General features: G+C 46.7%; 1 protein-coding gene across 3 annotated transcripts in view; it reads left to right on the plus strand.

The window, feature by feature from the left end:
- Positions 1 to 15,028, plus strand: part of TULP4 (TUB like protein 4) — a 260,862-nt gene that overhangs the window by 237,214 nt on the left and 8,620 nt on the right. For 2 of the 3 annotated variants that reach the window (XM_019479756.2, XM_019479758.2), the window contains exons 12-14: positions 1,490 to 1,583; positions 4,719 to 4,862; positions 10,062 to 12,667. In XM_019479756.2, coding sequence (XP_019335301.2) covers positions 1,490 to 1,583; positions 4,719 to 4,862; positions 10,062 to 12,667 — 2,844 coding nt within the window. Of the gene's footprint in view, positions 1 to 1,489; positions 1,584 to 4,718; positions 4,863 to 5,385; positions 5,448 to 10,061; positions 12,668 to 15,028 lie in introns of those variants that run through there. The other variant, XM_019479760.2, reaches the window with a different exon arrangement.

A 15,028-nucleotide genomic window follows, 5' to 3' on the forward strand; every position in this document is an offset into this window, starting at 1 on the left:
TATAAAAAACCTGCCATCTAATGATGGTTGCTACACAGTGGACACAACTACATGATATGCTAACTGCAGTAGCCTAATAACACTTTGCAGTAGCACATTATGGCACGGACAGTGCTAATATGCTACTGTGCAGTATTATTAGGTTACTGCACAGTAGCATCACTGAAAAGGCATTTGCCAGCGCTACCGTGCAGTAACTCTGGTTACCGCACATTTATTTAGTACTTGTTTATACAAGTAACCACTGCGCCTTAACGAACGTGTAGACGTGTCCAGTGGGATCAGGATTCTAGTCACTTGCCTGCACTTATAATAGGAATCCCCTGTAGAACTTCAAATGCCACTATATGATAATGGGTAGTAAAGCTGAAATTCAGGCCCCTTTGAATTCAGTGAGGGATTGCATCTTGACTTTTTAAAAGCAACTACTTTATCTTAGGAGAACCTGTGGCAGACATTTTTATTCCAGTTGATACATTCTTGTCTGCTTGAAGGCCTCTGTGAAATCAGTTTCTGGTTCCTGTATAGTCCCTTAGGGCTGTGTGTTGATACCACTACAGCAGCTGCCTTGTAGTCAGTCTGAAGAGGTGAAGGAATTACTGGGTTAGGAAACAGAACTATTTTCTTTTCTCCCTCCCTCCTCCTTTCCTCCCTCCCTCTCCTAGCCCCACCTCTTACCCTGCCTCCCTCCAAGCCAGCAGGTTGTGTTTGAAATAGTGGACAGGGAGCCTGGCACTTTTGATGCTTGTGCAGAAGTTATGGCAGAAGTTCAGTGGATAAATCAGTAAGATCAGAGACTTGGACTCTGTTCTTGACTCATTTATTCTTTCAGACCTCAGGCAAATCACTTCACTTCTCAGAGCCTTAGTTTATCCATCTGTAAAGCAATGGTACACACTTTGGGAAAGTGCTTGTGCTGTATAAATGCTGGTTATCAGTAATAATTCCTTTCTGTTTCATTTGTTGCTTGGTAAGTGATCCTTACAATCTGATGAGAAAATGAGAAGCTCCCTTAGAATTTATTAGTGCAAACATACAGGAAAGCTGTGCTGTACTCTTGTGTTGGAGAAACAAGTATCAGAACAATCTTGCTCTTACTGGTGACTCCTGTTCCCTCCCCTGCCAGCTCTCCATTGAATGACCTGTTTGGTTGCCACGTATAATTTCTGCAAGTGACAATGCCCAGAACACAAAATGAGACTGGGACAAATCCCAGTCCTTTTTGAAAATATGTACTAATTGATGTTTAGAGAATCAGAGACTGAGATGAACTTGCTTTATCATTTGTAATAGTATTAATACTCAAAGAGTTTTTATAAGCCTGCAGGCAATCAAATAGCATTATCTGTCAGTGAGTCACATGCATTAGAGTTTGCACAAAACAACACTAGATTTGTATGTTTTTTAAAGGGCTGTTTACTTGTGAAAATTTTGAAGGCATGAATAAAGTTTGAAAAGTTTAATTGTGTTTTTTCTTTTTTTTTTCCAGCACAACTACCTTGCTCAGGTTACATCTAATATCTGGGGAACCAAATTTAAAATTGTGGGTTTGGCTGCTTTTCTACCAACTAACTTGGGTGCAGGTAAAAATGAACCTGATTGATTATTTTCAGTTTCAAACTCTTGCTAACAAGTAACAAAAACATAATTTTCACTAAAGTGGTGTACAGATGTCTTTGAGCAATGCTGTTTTTCTCCCTAGAGGGTAAGAATTAAGTTATGTGAAAATTTCAGTGGAATTAGAGGAGATTCACATCTCTAGATGGAATAACAGGAGCAAATCAAGAAAAAATGTTGAATCTTAGTTTTGGTAAAAAAGGTAAATTGCAATCAAGCTGGAATCTGCCCTCTGGGTACTTTGATTATCAGAAATAGGAATGATAGAATAGATTTTTTAGTAAGAAAACTTCGGGAAACAGGAGAGTTTCCCTGTAAGTTGTTGTAAGCTAGGGGCTGTAATATATTTTTAACTACTGCTTATATCAAAATTACTTGAAGAAACTTACCTTCCAGTAGCTTTTCCAAGGTTCTTTGCATGAATTTTTTGCATCATTGCATAACTTCTGCTAGTATGTCAGGAAAATAGTAGCCACCATTGAAAGACAGCAGCATTGGGGCCCTGCTCTCATCTTCTAATTGAATCATCCTCTCCCCCATGTGTAGTCTTGTGGCAGTCACTGGGTCTAGGCAAAAAGTGAGGTACTCCTCAGTGAGTCCAGTGAGTGCATGTACATGAGGCATTTACTGCAAAGTTGCCTAGTTAGCTCCTCAGTAAAGTCTCAGGTGCCAGTTAGCCCCACCCTGGAGCACGCTTGTGTTCCAGCCAGCCCCTCTGCAGCATGTTGAGCCAGATCGGAGCAGCCCTGGGCTGGCAGTCTGACACCCAGGCTCCCTGCCAGCTGGGGCCAGTCAGACAACGTGTTGCAGTCCCAGGTGCACATGTAAACACAGTATCCAGGAGCAATAAACTCCAGTGCAAACTGCGCAGAAGTTTATTCAGTCAAATTAATGTCACTTGTAGATGCACCCAGTAAGAATGAGGGTGGCAGGAACTGGTCTCTGAATGAAAACACTTACACAAAGATAGGAATTGCTAGCCACTCCTTTGAATATCTCTTCCCCCCAACCCCTTTACTGTACATGCTTATTTAATAGAGATAGGGCCAAGTAATGATGTTTTGATCTGGATCCAAATCAGAGCTTTCCCAGAGTTCACAAACATTTGGAGTTTGGGTTTAGCACCACCTCTGTCACTTGTTAAACTCTGATTTGGAGTAGTTCCCTGGGTTGGTATCCCTGGAATTTTTCTTTAATCTGTTTTGGAAAACATGACTGGCGTGGACATTTGTTTCTGAAATAGGAGTCACTGCCATCAGCTCTCTCATGTGTTTGAAACAGGTACTTCTTTTTCAAAGCACTGCTGCCCTGAACTGGAGTCTTGAAGTAACATATTTAATGCAGTGTTTGACTTCTCCTGGTGCCAGAGAAGTGGAAATTTTCCCACCCCATGACAGTGCAGGCAGTTTGACCCGAGAGCATCAAAAGGGCAAAGCAGTCATTGGGACTTCTGCCAAGAGATGGCAGCTTCACTTTCAGGACTTGATCTTTTCTCACAGGGAAATTAACTGAACTCTAAACAAGCTGTCAGTTTGATTCATCTGGGCTTAATCAGGCGCCTACTGAGCATTCTTCATTTACTTTGGGGGATTCAGGATTGGACTCTCAGATGTTAATGCAGTGCCTGATCACATGTGCTGAGACAGCATGGCCAGTAGAATGCCACAGACCTCCTTTGTGCGTTCCTTGGATAAAGCATCTTTTGCTTTTCACCAGTAGCAGTCCCTGTAGCTCCTGACTATCACTGTTGTTCAGTTCTGAGAAATGTTTTATCCTGTTATCACTCTCTTTATTTTTAAAGCTCCATTCCACCCCAAAACAGACATAAAGGGTTTTTTATGACACCTGTATTTTGCAGTGATTGATCCTCATGGCTTTTTTTTTAAACAAATGAAGAGGTGGGGAAAAGCTAAGGACAAAAAAATAATCTTGAAGGGAGGTTAGTAGGATCCTTTTCCTTCCATCAAAAATATTAAAGGGCTCCTGTTTTGAAATTCAGGAATTTGTGTCTGTAAATTTGAATCTCTGTACCAAGGTTTCCCAAAGGGTGTGCTGTGGCACATTAGCGTGCCACGAGAGTGATGGAGGTTTGCCACTACATCCTCCTGTGCGAGGAGGTAAATGTTCTCCTCCCCTGTCTGGCACCCTGAAGTTGCCCCAGCAACGCCAGTGGCATCTGCAGCTGCCTTCCCCTGCCCTTCCCTATGCCCCAGGCAGCACTTGTGCTGGCCCCCCCCATGCTCCGGCAACACCCTCTGCTGCAAGCAGGTGGGAAGATGCAGGGAGCCACACTTTGCAGCCTGGCTTGTCCCCTCCACTCCTCCCACACTCTTAGGCTAGCCGGAGGGGGCATGAGTGGTCACCAACATGTGAAACTCTGCAGGAGCAGCCTCAACAGTGGGGGCTGCCCTTGCCCCCTGAGATACAGACCAGGAGTTGGAAGGGAGCAGAGAGTGGAAAGAGCAGGGCACAGCTCCTGCTTGCTTGCTTTCTCTCTCTCTCTGCCTGTCTCTCCCCCTCTCTCCTCTTCCTTGCTTCCTTCCTTCCTTCCTTCCTTCCCATTCACAGTGTATCTCAGCAGTGGTGTGATTTCCTTTGGCAGGAGAATGGAATATTTAAAGTATTTTAAATATATCTATATCTGTCTGTCTTATATCTACAGATGTAGTTATATTTTCACATACATACATATGTTCTCACACACACACACACACACCCTCTACCTTTTCAGGTGTCAGAGTGAAGTGTGCCACCAATTCTAATCCAGAATAAAAATGTTCTCCAGGTATCAGAAGTCTGGGAAACACTGCTCTATACAGCATGTAGCAGTGCTGCAGCTTTTGGTTAAGGATGAATAACTAAAGAAAAGAATACCAGAAGGCCTCCAGGTAGCAAGGACCTGCTTCTAAACTGTTTCTGCTGCCATGCATTGCATGGTGGCCTAATCAAGAATAGACCATGCATGTATTTATTTTACAGTAATGTCACATAAAAGCAATTATATTCCCCCCTTTGTTTTTTTTTTATGGACTCCCCTTTATTCTCTCTTCCTGTTGCCTCCCTCTATGTAATATTATTTTTCCTGTTTTACTCTTGCCTAGTTATTTATAAAACCAGCTTGCTGCACCTCCAGCCCAGGCAGATGACTATTTATCTACCAGAAGTGCGAAAAATATCTATGGACTACATTAACCTGCCCGTCTTCAATCCCAATGTGTTCAGTGAAGATGAAGATGATTTACCAGGTGAGGTTGAATTCAATATCTGCAGTCCCATAGGGTTGGTGAGTTTGTGGATAGATCCCACCCCCCTCTTCCCTCCAATATAGACAAAGCAAAATTCCTCACTCCAAGTCCCCCTTTTGGACACATCTTATGATTTTGGTAGGATTGAAGTCATTAGGATTCTTTAGGCTGTTTTTTTTTTTAAACCTGTAGTAATATTGAAGAGTTGTATCCATAGGATAGAGTTCTGCTGCTGAATTTAAAGTTCATAGACAGCTCACCACCCTCTATTAAATCCTGTAAGACTTGTCCACAGAGTGAAGCCCTTTATACCTCTTGTCAGACCCATTCTTGTAACCTGACAGCAGCAGTACGCAGAACTGCTGTGCTGTATGCTTAGGCTTGAGAAAAGGTGACCATCCCAGTGCCATACAGACTTGGCTTCCTTTGGGAAATGCAATGCATTCATTCCAGTTCTTATTTGTGATTGTCACTGCACAGAGACAGGAATACTTCAGTAGCCTCTTTTTAATTTTGCCATCAGGGAGGATATTTGCCTACTTGCTCAGCTCAGACATGAGACTAGTGGGAGACCCCAACAATGTGGTGAGCATTGAGGATGAGACATCGCAAGTGAACATGACAAATGACAGCAAGTAGAAGCACCAGGCTGTAACAAGACATGTAAAGAAAATGGATGGTGCAGTAGCAAAGAAGTTAAATGAATTTATATATATCTTGTTGTTGGTGCAGAGGGCAACAGAGACATTGTTGTCATGTTCCATTTGGAATCCACTGTGTCGTCTTCTTGGGACCTCAAATTTCTTTCAGGAGGAAGGTGTGGGAGAAAGTTGAGAAACTGCAGAGAGTGAGGGGTGGGGAGGGGGTTGTGCTGAGCACAGAAGAATGGGGGTGTATGAGTTCAGCAGAGTCTTACCTGATATTGATCATGGCTGTAAAAGCCTTATTTTGGCAGTGGCTTTGAAATGATTAACACAGTAACAGTTGGTGCAAGGAGAATCCTGCTTCTGGTTTGCCCAGCTGGAACTAACAGCTGCTGGGTTAACCAATGAATGCAGAGCCCAGCCTCTGACCATCACTTCAGTGTCCCCCCTGCCTCTATTCTGGCCCCCCTTTACTCCATGGTCAGCATCCAGGGTTCCATGGTGGCCTACCCCTTGTTTTGCTACTGAAGTAAGGGCTCAATCCAAAATACAGTAAGATCCATAGAAAGGCTCCTAATGACTTAAGTGGGATTCTGGATCAAGCCATAAGGGCCTGCTCTGTTAAAGCACTTGGACCTTGGGCTTTAACCATCAAAATAGTCCTTAGGACTTCAACAGGAAAAAATGCGTGTTTAAAATGAAGTATGTGGTCTAACGCTCTGCTGAACTGAGGCCTAATTCAAGCCTAGATTATGTTCAGGTCCAGGGTCCAAACAGGAAAAAGTACAAAGCAATAGAGATATGTCTGACATATTTGAAAATTCTCAAAGCCAGAGATTTCCTAACATGGGTCCTGAGTCACAGAAAGATATTCATGGCCCTTGCTAATATTTAGATTGTCTTGGATCCATTTTACCTACTTGTTTTACATTAGAGGAGCTGAAAAGGGTGCTGTGAATTATAGACTGTTGCATCATAGCTCAGTGCTAGGGTTAATAGCAAAGAGTTAATTTAAGGAAAGTGCTGAGCTGTATTTGGGAAACTGTAGCTTAGTGGAATCAAAGCATTGTGACATCTGTCAGAGCTCTGAAAAAAGCTAATAGAAGAAGAGGACAGAGTGATTCTTCTAACAGTTGTTTTTCCTCTCGTCCACTCCTCCCTCTTCTTTCAAATTCCTCCTGAAAACTCATTTCTGACCTAACATTTACAAATATTTTCAATAAAAAAATGTTGAAAGGCCTTTTTTTCTGGGCTGTTTATTAAGAAAAATAAATAGCCATGAATTAAGGGCAGGGAAGGGGAATGAGAAAATCTTGATAGGAAATACATACACTATAAAAAAACCACTCTTAGATTGTGGAAAAGTTAATAGTTCTGTAATCCAGGACCAGGTCCTGTTGAATATATTAAAAGATGATTTGGAAAGGAAATGAATAGTGAATTGACTTAATTTTTCAGATTATGCGAAGAAAGAACTCAATTAGAAAAAATGGAGGAAAAAATCCTGCTGGGGATATTGGGCTGCACAGTAGCAAATACAGTTTTATTTGGGGAAGTGTAAAGTACCTATAACAACAATACTTGAAGTATGTTCAGGCTAAGATAACAATGAAATCCCATGCATCCAGGCATTAACTGATAATGTAGGGACATCATGAGGAATGTGTGGTGAGCCAGGCATGTATGGTATCACACAGGTGACTATAGTTTGCCTTACAGTTTGTTTAAGCTTTCTACCTCCCTCTGTGGCAAGCTGGCAAAACTGCCTCAACAAAAATCTATATGTTTATTCTTCCCTTTGATGGCTGGCATTGATGGAAAAGCTAATCATATTAGTGGTAAAGTTATGTCAGGTGTGTAGGGTGGCAGACTTTTACAGAGCTGATTGAAATAATTAGTTATTGGCTGTGATTGGAGGATTTCAGACTATATGAACCAGTGGTCTGTTTTGGCCTAGCCCATCTCAACTTTCCATGGAAGTCATACTTTCCAGTTACCATGGACATGATGGCAGTAGATTTGGCTGCTGCACAATTCCCAGTTCCAATTCACCTTTCTTCAAGTCCTTTAAGTAAGGAAATGCAATCAGTACATTTCTGTTAGATTCTGAGCCTTTTCTCTCGCCCTGCCTGTTTAGGTCAGGCATTGCCAACAATCAGACCCATGCTAAACTTTTGGTGCAGAAATATTTTCATTCTCAGAAGATGAAGTTTGGGAAGGTCTTTGTGGATCACATCATGGCTTGACATCCTTTCTGATTGCAGTATTGAAGAAACTAGTCCTTCATCCCCTTGTTTTCCTGGGTAGGAGTCTACAAGAGATGAAAAGGATGTTCCTAATGTGGCCTTCTTTTCCACTGAACCCATCTCAGCCAAGGTCACTAATGAATTGTCATTGTGAATTGTCAGCTGCTTTTAGTACTATAGGCCAGGGGTGCCCAGCCCGCAGGCCAAATCCAGCCCCCCCGCATTGGCTCATTTGGCCTGCAGTGCTCCCCGTGGGTCTGAAAATTTGGTGGGGGGAGAGTGGTGGCACCGCTCCTCTGCTGCCAAATTTCCCGACCTCTGGGGAGCCTCACGGGGCCATACAGTGTGGCCGTGTGTGCTGGATCAGGTGCACAGGGCAGTGCAGGGCCCAATCCTGGCGTGGGGTTGGGTGAGGGCAGCACGTGGCCCCAAGGCCTGATCCCAACATGCAGGGCTAGGTGGGGGCAGTGCAGACCTGATCCTAGTCACAGGCCTGGGGGTAGGGAGGTGAAGGACCCAGAACCCGATCTTGATCTGCCAGGCTTGGCAGAGTCTATGGAGGGCCCCAGGCCTGATCCAGGCATGCAGGGCCACACAGAGGCAGTACAAACCAGATCCTGGCATGCAGGGTCCAATCCGACCTGCAACACTCTTCTGGCCTGCAGGGAAAAGGATAGAGCACCTCTGCTTTATGCCACTCTCTCATCTACCAGGTTGCTTTGGTTCAGTGGCTCCTTAGCTCCCTGTGAATATGTATGTGGTACTACACAATGGTATTAGCTGTTGTGGATATTCATATGCCACTAGCACAGCTAGACTGCTCCTGGAATCTGAGCTGGCCCAGTTAGAGCTAACTGGGGTGTCTCTGCGTGGTAATGCAAGATATCATATAGACTTGTCTTCACTCTTTTGATATCTCCCCTGGCCCTGGACCCTCTCTTTCATGTAAACTTCATTTGTTCCCCTGCTTTCAGCTACACATCAATTTTGTGGCTGCTTTTGAAATATACCTCTTTGTCCCTAACTTCTCCCTATATACTCAGTTTTGTACGGTGAGCTCCTGTTTGGGCATTTTTCTGTAGAATGTACTGCTGCAAATTCAGGGTCAATCCCCAGCTTCCCAGGACAGACTCATAGCTGATATAATTCAGTATTGCTTTGCTGAAATCCTATGGATAATAATGATTTACTCCAGAGATGCTGGCCCCCGGATATTTCATCCTGACTTCGCCCTATCTTCTCCTCCTAGTCTCCGTTACCAGCTCTTCAGTCCTTGCTGTCTTCTGTGGTTATAAATCTTAGTGTCATTTTTGACCTGGTCCTCCTTGTTTTTTCCATTGCCACTCTGAGACTATTTTGGGAATGTTGCTGCCATTTGTAGCGGGAGCAGGATGAAGTCCTGTGTCCCGTTGCTGCTTTCTGTGTCATGTCTCAAAGATCTTTCCTTTCCTTGCTATACCCAAGGCTTGGTTAGCTTTCATGGAAACTGTTGCAACCTTCTCCTCTCAACCTCTGCATTTCCCCTTTCCCATTTCCAGTTTGTTCCAAGGGCTGATGCTAACATTGTCTTCCTGGCAGCCTCACCTCACTGTGAGTCCATTCCCTGACTTCCTGCCTGTTACTGCATTACCTTCAAGTTTTGTGCTATCACCTTCAAGATCTTGCAGTAACATTGTTTCTAGCTCCCTTCCATCCCACCCACTAGCTGTTTAGGGTCCTCCCCATTCCTTTGCATTCCTGTTCTCTTTGTCACTTACCCCCAAGTCTTATACACATGGAAATATCTCACTGTTCTCATTCTCTCTCTCTCTCTCTCTCTTTCTCTCCCCCACTCTTCTCCTCCTCCAAATGCCTCTTGAAACCTACCCATTCTATGAATCCTCCTCTTTACTAATAATTCTCCCAACTTTCTCTTTCCTGAACTGTCACACTGCGCTTGTCACCCTCTGCACTAGATGCAGAAAATGTGTCATGCTGTAGGTGGGGAAAGTGCCATGTATACCTGTGGTGCTTTGCAAAGCACTAATCCAGCAAAATCCTTAAGCACATGTATAGTCCCATTGACTTTAACCTGGGGCTATACACATGTTAAAAATTAAACCTGTGTTCAAGAGCTTGGCTGGATCATAGCTGATGTTGTGAAAAAGGGGTAATAATAACAGTAGTGTTTTATGGCTTATACAAATTCCCAGTTGCAAATATAGATCAGGCAATAATGTTACAAGACATGGCGAGTGAATCTAATACTTCCCCTTCTTTATTTTAGATGGCAGCAGCCTCTAATTCCTGCTTCTGATTTTTCATTGCAGTAACTGGAGCCTCTGGAGTCCCTGAGAACAACCCTCCCTGCACCGTGAATATCCCTATTGCTCCTATTCACAGCTCAGCCCAGGCAATGTCACCAACTCAGAGCATTGGGCTGGTCCAGTCCTTGTTGGCTAATCAGAACGTGCAGTTGGATGTCTTGACCAATCAGACAACAGCTGTGGGGACCTCAGACCACACAAGTGAGAGTACAGTGCAGTACCCAGTCCCCAGCAGGTACTCCAACCCAGGACAGGTAATTTTTGGAGGAGTGGAAATGGGCCGCATCATCCAGGCACCACCTCCACTTCCCCTGCCATCACAGGGTGCAATACAGATGGCTATGATGGACCACAGAGAAGGAGACAGAGACCACGAACATCTCCAGAAGGCAAAAACTTTACGGCCAGTTCAGCAGCTGGTGGAAGGAGATGCTGTTGTCTTCAGCACCGCTCAAGAAATACAGCTGAACAAGATGAACCCGCCCCCTCCGTACCCTGGGACCATACCAGCAGCACCCACCACTGCACCCCCTCCCCCACCCATTCCTCCTCCTCAGCCACCGGTGGATCTCTGCCTGAAGAAGGGAGATTTTTCCCTGTACCCAGCAGGACATTATCAGACCCCTCTTGGCTATGAGCGAATAACAACGTTTGATAGCAGTGGGAATGTTGAAGAGGTGTGCCGCCCTCGGACAAGGATGCTGTGTGCGCAGAACACTTACACCTTGCCTGGTCCTGGCAGCTCTGCCACGCTGAGGATTACAGCAGCAGAGAAGAAGATGCAGCAGCCCTGCACCAGTGCAACTTTGAACAGGCTCACCGTTCCCCGCTACTCTGTCCCAACCGGGGACCCGCCACCTTACCCGGAGATTGCTGGCCAGCTCTCGCAGGGCCGTAGCCTCACCCAGAGGCTGGACAGCAGTCTTATCCATGCTACTTTGAGGAGGAACAGCAGAGAGGCAGCTCTGAAAATGGCCCAGTTGGTCGACAATCAAAGAGCCACTTTGCAACTTCCTCCCAAGCCCAAGAGCAATGTTGTAACAGCGCAGTACCAGCAGAGGGCACCGACAGCTTTATACACCTGTAGTCAGTGCAGCAATGGCAGTGGCAGTAACAGCAGCCCCAACCCAAATAGTGGTGGTGCTGGGAGCCTCAGCAGTGCCAACACTAGCAACGTCATTAGTAGCATTAGCAGTATGAGGCCTGACCTAAGTGCAGCAAGTGGCTCCCAGCACAGCTCTATCATTGCTCACTCCATCAGCACTTCTCCCTTGGCCTCCCAGTCCTCCTACAACTTGCTGAGCCCTCCTGACAGCTCTCGTGACCGGACAGATTATATCAACTCTGCCTTCACAGAGGATGAGGCATTGGCTCAGCACTGCCCTGTGGAGAAATCAATAAGGCACGTGCCTGTTGCCTTGACAGAGGCTGCCATTGTTGTAAAGCGGCCACCCCCGTACCAGTGGGACCCCATGGTGAGTGAGGACATATGGGTTCCTCAAGAAAGGACAGCTCAGAGTTCAGTGCCCAACACTCTTAAACCTGCTCCTCTAATAATTGGTCAAGCTCAGCATCTGGACATGTCTCGAGTGCCATTCGTTTCCCCTAAGTCTCCAACCAGTCCCACTGCCACTTTCCAGACGAATTACGGAGTTGGAGTACCTTACCCAGGAAGCTACGGTGCCCCTCCTCTTCAGGGAATGCAGCCCCCCTGCTCCCCCAAAGAAGCTCTGGCCCCAACGCAGTTTGCACAACAGGAGCCAGCTGTCGTGCTTCAGCCAGGTTATCCATCTAATCTCTCTTATTGCCCCCTGCCACCCATGTACCCAGGCAGCAGCACTTGCTCTAGTTTACAGCTTCCACCAGTAGCCTTGCACCCATGGAATTCCTACAGCGCATGCCCACCTGTACCTAATGCCCAAGGCACATTGCCCCCTAAGCCACTCCTTGTGGTGGAGAAGCCGGTTATGTCTCCACCACCAGCAGAGCTTCAGGGTCATGTGGGTACAGAAGTAATGGTGGAGACAGCAGACACCTTCCAGGAGGTGCTCTCATTGACAGAAAGCCCTGTCCCTCAAAGGACAGACAAGTTTGGGAAGAAGAACCGGAAACGCCTGGATAGTCGAGCTGAGGAAGGAAATGTGCAGGCTATCACAGAGGGCAAGGTCAAAAAGGAGGCGAGGACACTGACTGACTTCAACTCTCTAATATCCAGCCCCAGGCTGGGCAGGGAGAAGAAGAAAGTCAAGAGCCAGAAGGACCAGCTGAAGTCAAAGAAGCTGAACAAGACAAATGAGTTTCAGGACAGCTCAGAGAGTGAGCCAGAGCTTTTTATCAGTGGAGATGAACTGATGAACCAGAGCCAGGGCAGCAAAAAGGGGTGGAAAACCAAAAGGAATATGAGGACAGCCAGTGAGCTGGATGAATTCAAGTGTCGGAAGGCCAGTGAGAAGGAGGATGGAAGGCTGGGCAGCCAGGGCTTTGTGTACGTAATGGCCAACAAGCAGCCCTTGTGGAACGAGGCCACCCAAGTATACCAGCTGGACTTTGGAGGACGGGTGACCCAGGAGTCTGCAAAAAACTTCCAGATTGAGCTGGAAGGACGACAGGTAGGAGGATAATGACAACTGCAGTAACAAGCTGCAGGGGGGCGGGTGGCATGGAAGCCTGTGTCAGAGAAGCTGTTTTGCTTCATGGCCACTGGAGTAGGCCTCTGGCTTGCATATGCCTTGCTGCTTTTGGAGAAATCTTACTATGCAACAAGCTTGTTCACGGCTGGTGATCAGAGGTCTGCCAGTAGAGCTGGGGTGTGAGGTTCAGCAGTAAACACAGGGAAAGACACTGTTATCCTGTTTCAGTCAGACACGGGGAAATGCCTTTATTCATCTTAGGTCAACTCACTAATAGAGAGGTCTGTTCTTAGCTAGATTTGCTAGATCCCAGGATTAAATTTTTAACCCCCATTTAAGTGGGGGAAAAGCGCCTTGTCTTGGAATTGAATATGAGGCAGCGGGGCAGCAGGTGGTTGCTGTGGCACTGACCCCGACCCACTGCTGCCTGTCTACCCCCAGCTGCCTCTCTCTCTTACCTCCGCAGCCTCTGACCCTTACCTGCCTGCTGCCTTTCCCCCCATCTCTTCCTTCCCTACAGCCTCTGCCCACCCACCATCTCCTCCCACCACCCCTCTGTAGCCTAGGCCTCCCGATCACTGCTGTGGGGCCAGGCTGGGGCTGTGCTCTATGCCCCAGGATGGAGTGAAAATGAAGCCTGCTGGTGTTGGAGCAAGGGTTAGTGGGGAGGACGGGGGACAGGTGGGGTGGTAGAGGCTACAGCAGTGGGGGGAGGTGGAGAAGAGGGAGCAGGAAGCCTAGGACTACAGGGGGCAGAGGCAGTGGGGGGGCAGGCATAAGGGGGGCAAGTGGTGGGGGGACAAACAGCAGGGGGCAAGATGTTTGATTCACCCCCAACTGCCCCCATACCGCCTGCTTATGCATACCCCTATACCACTTCCCTTCCACCTGCTCCCCCACTGCCTACCTCCCCACTGTGTCCCCTACCTCCTCCCCACCTCCCACCCACTAAAACTTGCCACCACACTGCCTGTCTCCCCTACCACCTGCCTGTCCTACCACCTGCCCCTCCTATTGCCTGCCCTCCTGCCACTTTCCCTGCTGTAGTAGTGGGGGGAACAAATTTAATACCGTCCTCCAATACTTAGATTCTATACATGGAAAATTTAAAAAATGTATACATTTTCCATGTCTAGAATCAAATTATTGGGAGGTTGTCTTAAAATTCAGGGTCATCTTGGATTTGGGTAAATATAGTAATTAATTCAACTAATTAATGAGTTAAGGCAGGAAAGAAACCAAAATTTTGGGCTGTGAATGCTGCAGCTCTGGTAATGCTTAAAGTTATTAATGGCTGATGATAGCTGGTCTGTAGCAGCATTGGTGAATCCCAGCAACTGTTTCAAAGTTTTGTCCACATTCACACTCTTGTTCTAATACATAGGATAGCTGGGAGTTTAATAGTAGAAGGGACGTGTTGATGGTGTAGTCCAGTGGTGCTCAACCTTCTGGCCCCATGGGCCAGATAAGTGATGCGGGGCTGGTCCACAGGATGGATTGAGCCCTGGGACCTGGCACTGCCCCTCCATGCCCCATGTGCCTGGATTGGGCCCTGGGAGCCCAACATTGCCACCTCCCACACACCTTGTGCTGGGATTTGGCCCTGGGGCCTGGTGCCACTCCTCACCCCTACCTTTTGTGCTGGGATCAGACACTAGCTGGGATGTGCAGCTGTTTAAAAATATCCTGCTCCCCTGGAGAAGCTGACCTGGCCTCCCCCTCCCACTCTTGAGACTGTCTTGTAGCTTGACCCACAGAAGTCAGGAGCCTGCATGTTTGAGTGGGGGGTGGTTTCATTCAGAAGTGGTCCCCTCCCCAACTCAAACAAGGCACTGCCCCACCTCATCCACAGAAACAGTCTCTCACAGGCTCATTCTCTGTATAGTTCAGTTATCCCACATCCTCAACAACCTTAGGATACCTAGGTGCCCTCCTTCTCATGATGACTCTCTCCTCAGTCCAAGAATGAAGGGCACTGCCTGATAAGATGCTCACAAATAGATCTTCTCTTCCCTCAGTCAGGTCTGACTGCTCAGAGGCTGTGCTGAGGCAGGGGACTGAGTTTAGAGGGAAACATGGGCAGGCAAGGACAGGGCTGGTGGTAGTACAAATTGTATTTCCTTCTGGCCTTATGACAAGTAGTATGTAGAGGCAATGCCTCAGAGCTCTGCATCTATTGTTTTGACCAGATGGAGGCTTTGGCTGGAGTTCACAAGGAGCTTGGAAGGCCACTGGGGCCAGGAGGTATAGAGATCAAGGAGCCTTCTTACAGATGGCCTTCCTTGACCTTATTGTATATGCCAGAGGCCCATATGGATCTGCCAGGATGGGGGTCGGGGG

The sequence above is a fragment of the Alligator mississippiensis genome, chromosome 1 (assembly GCF_030867095.1).
Source record: "Alligator mississippiensis isolate rAllMis1 chromosome 1, rAllMis1, whole genome shotgun sequence".
Classification (NCBI taxonomy): domain Eukaryota; kingdom Metazoa; phylum Chordata; order Crocodylia; family Alligatoridae; genus Alligator; species Alligator mississippiensis.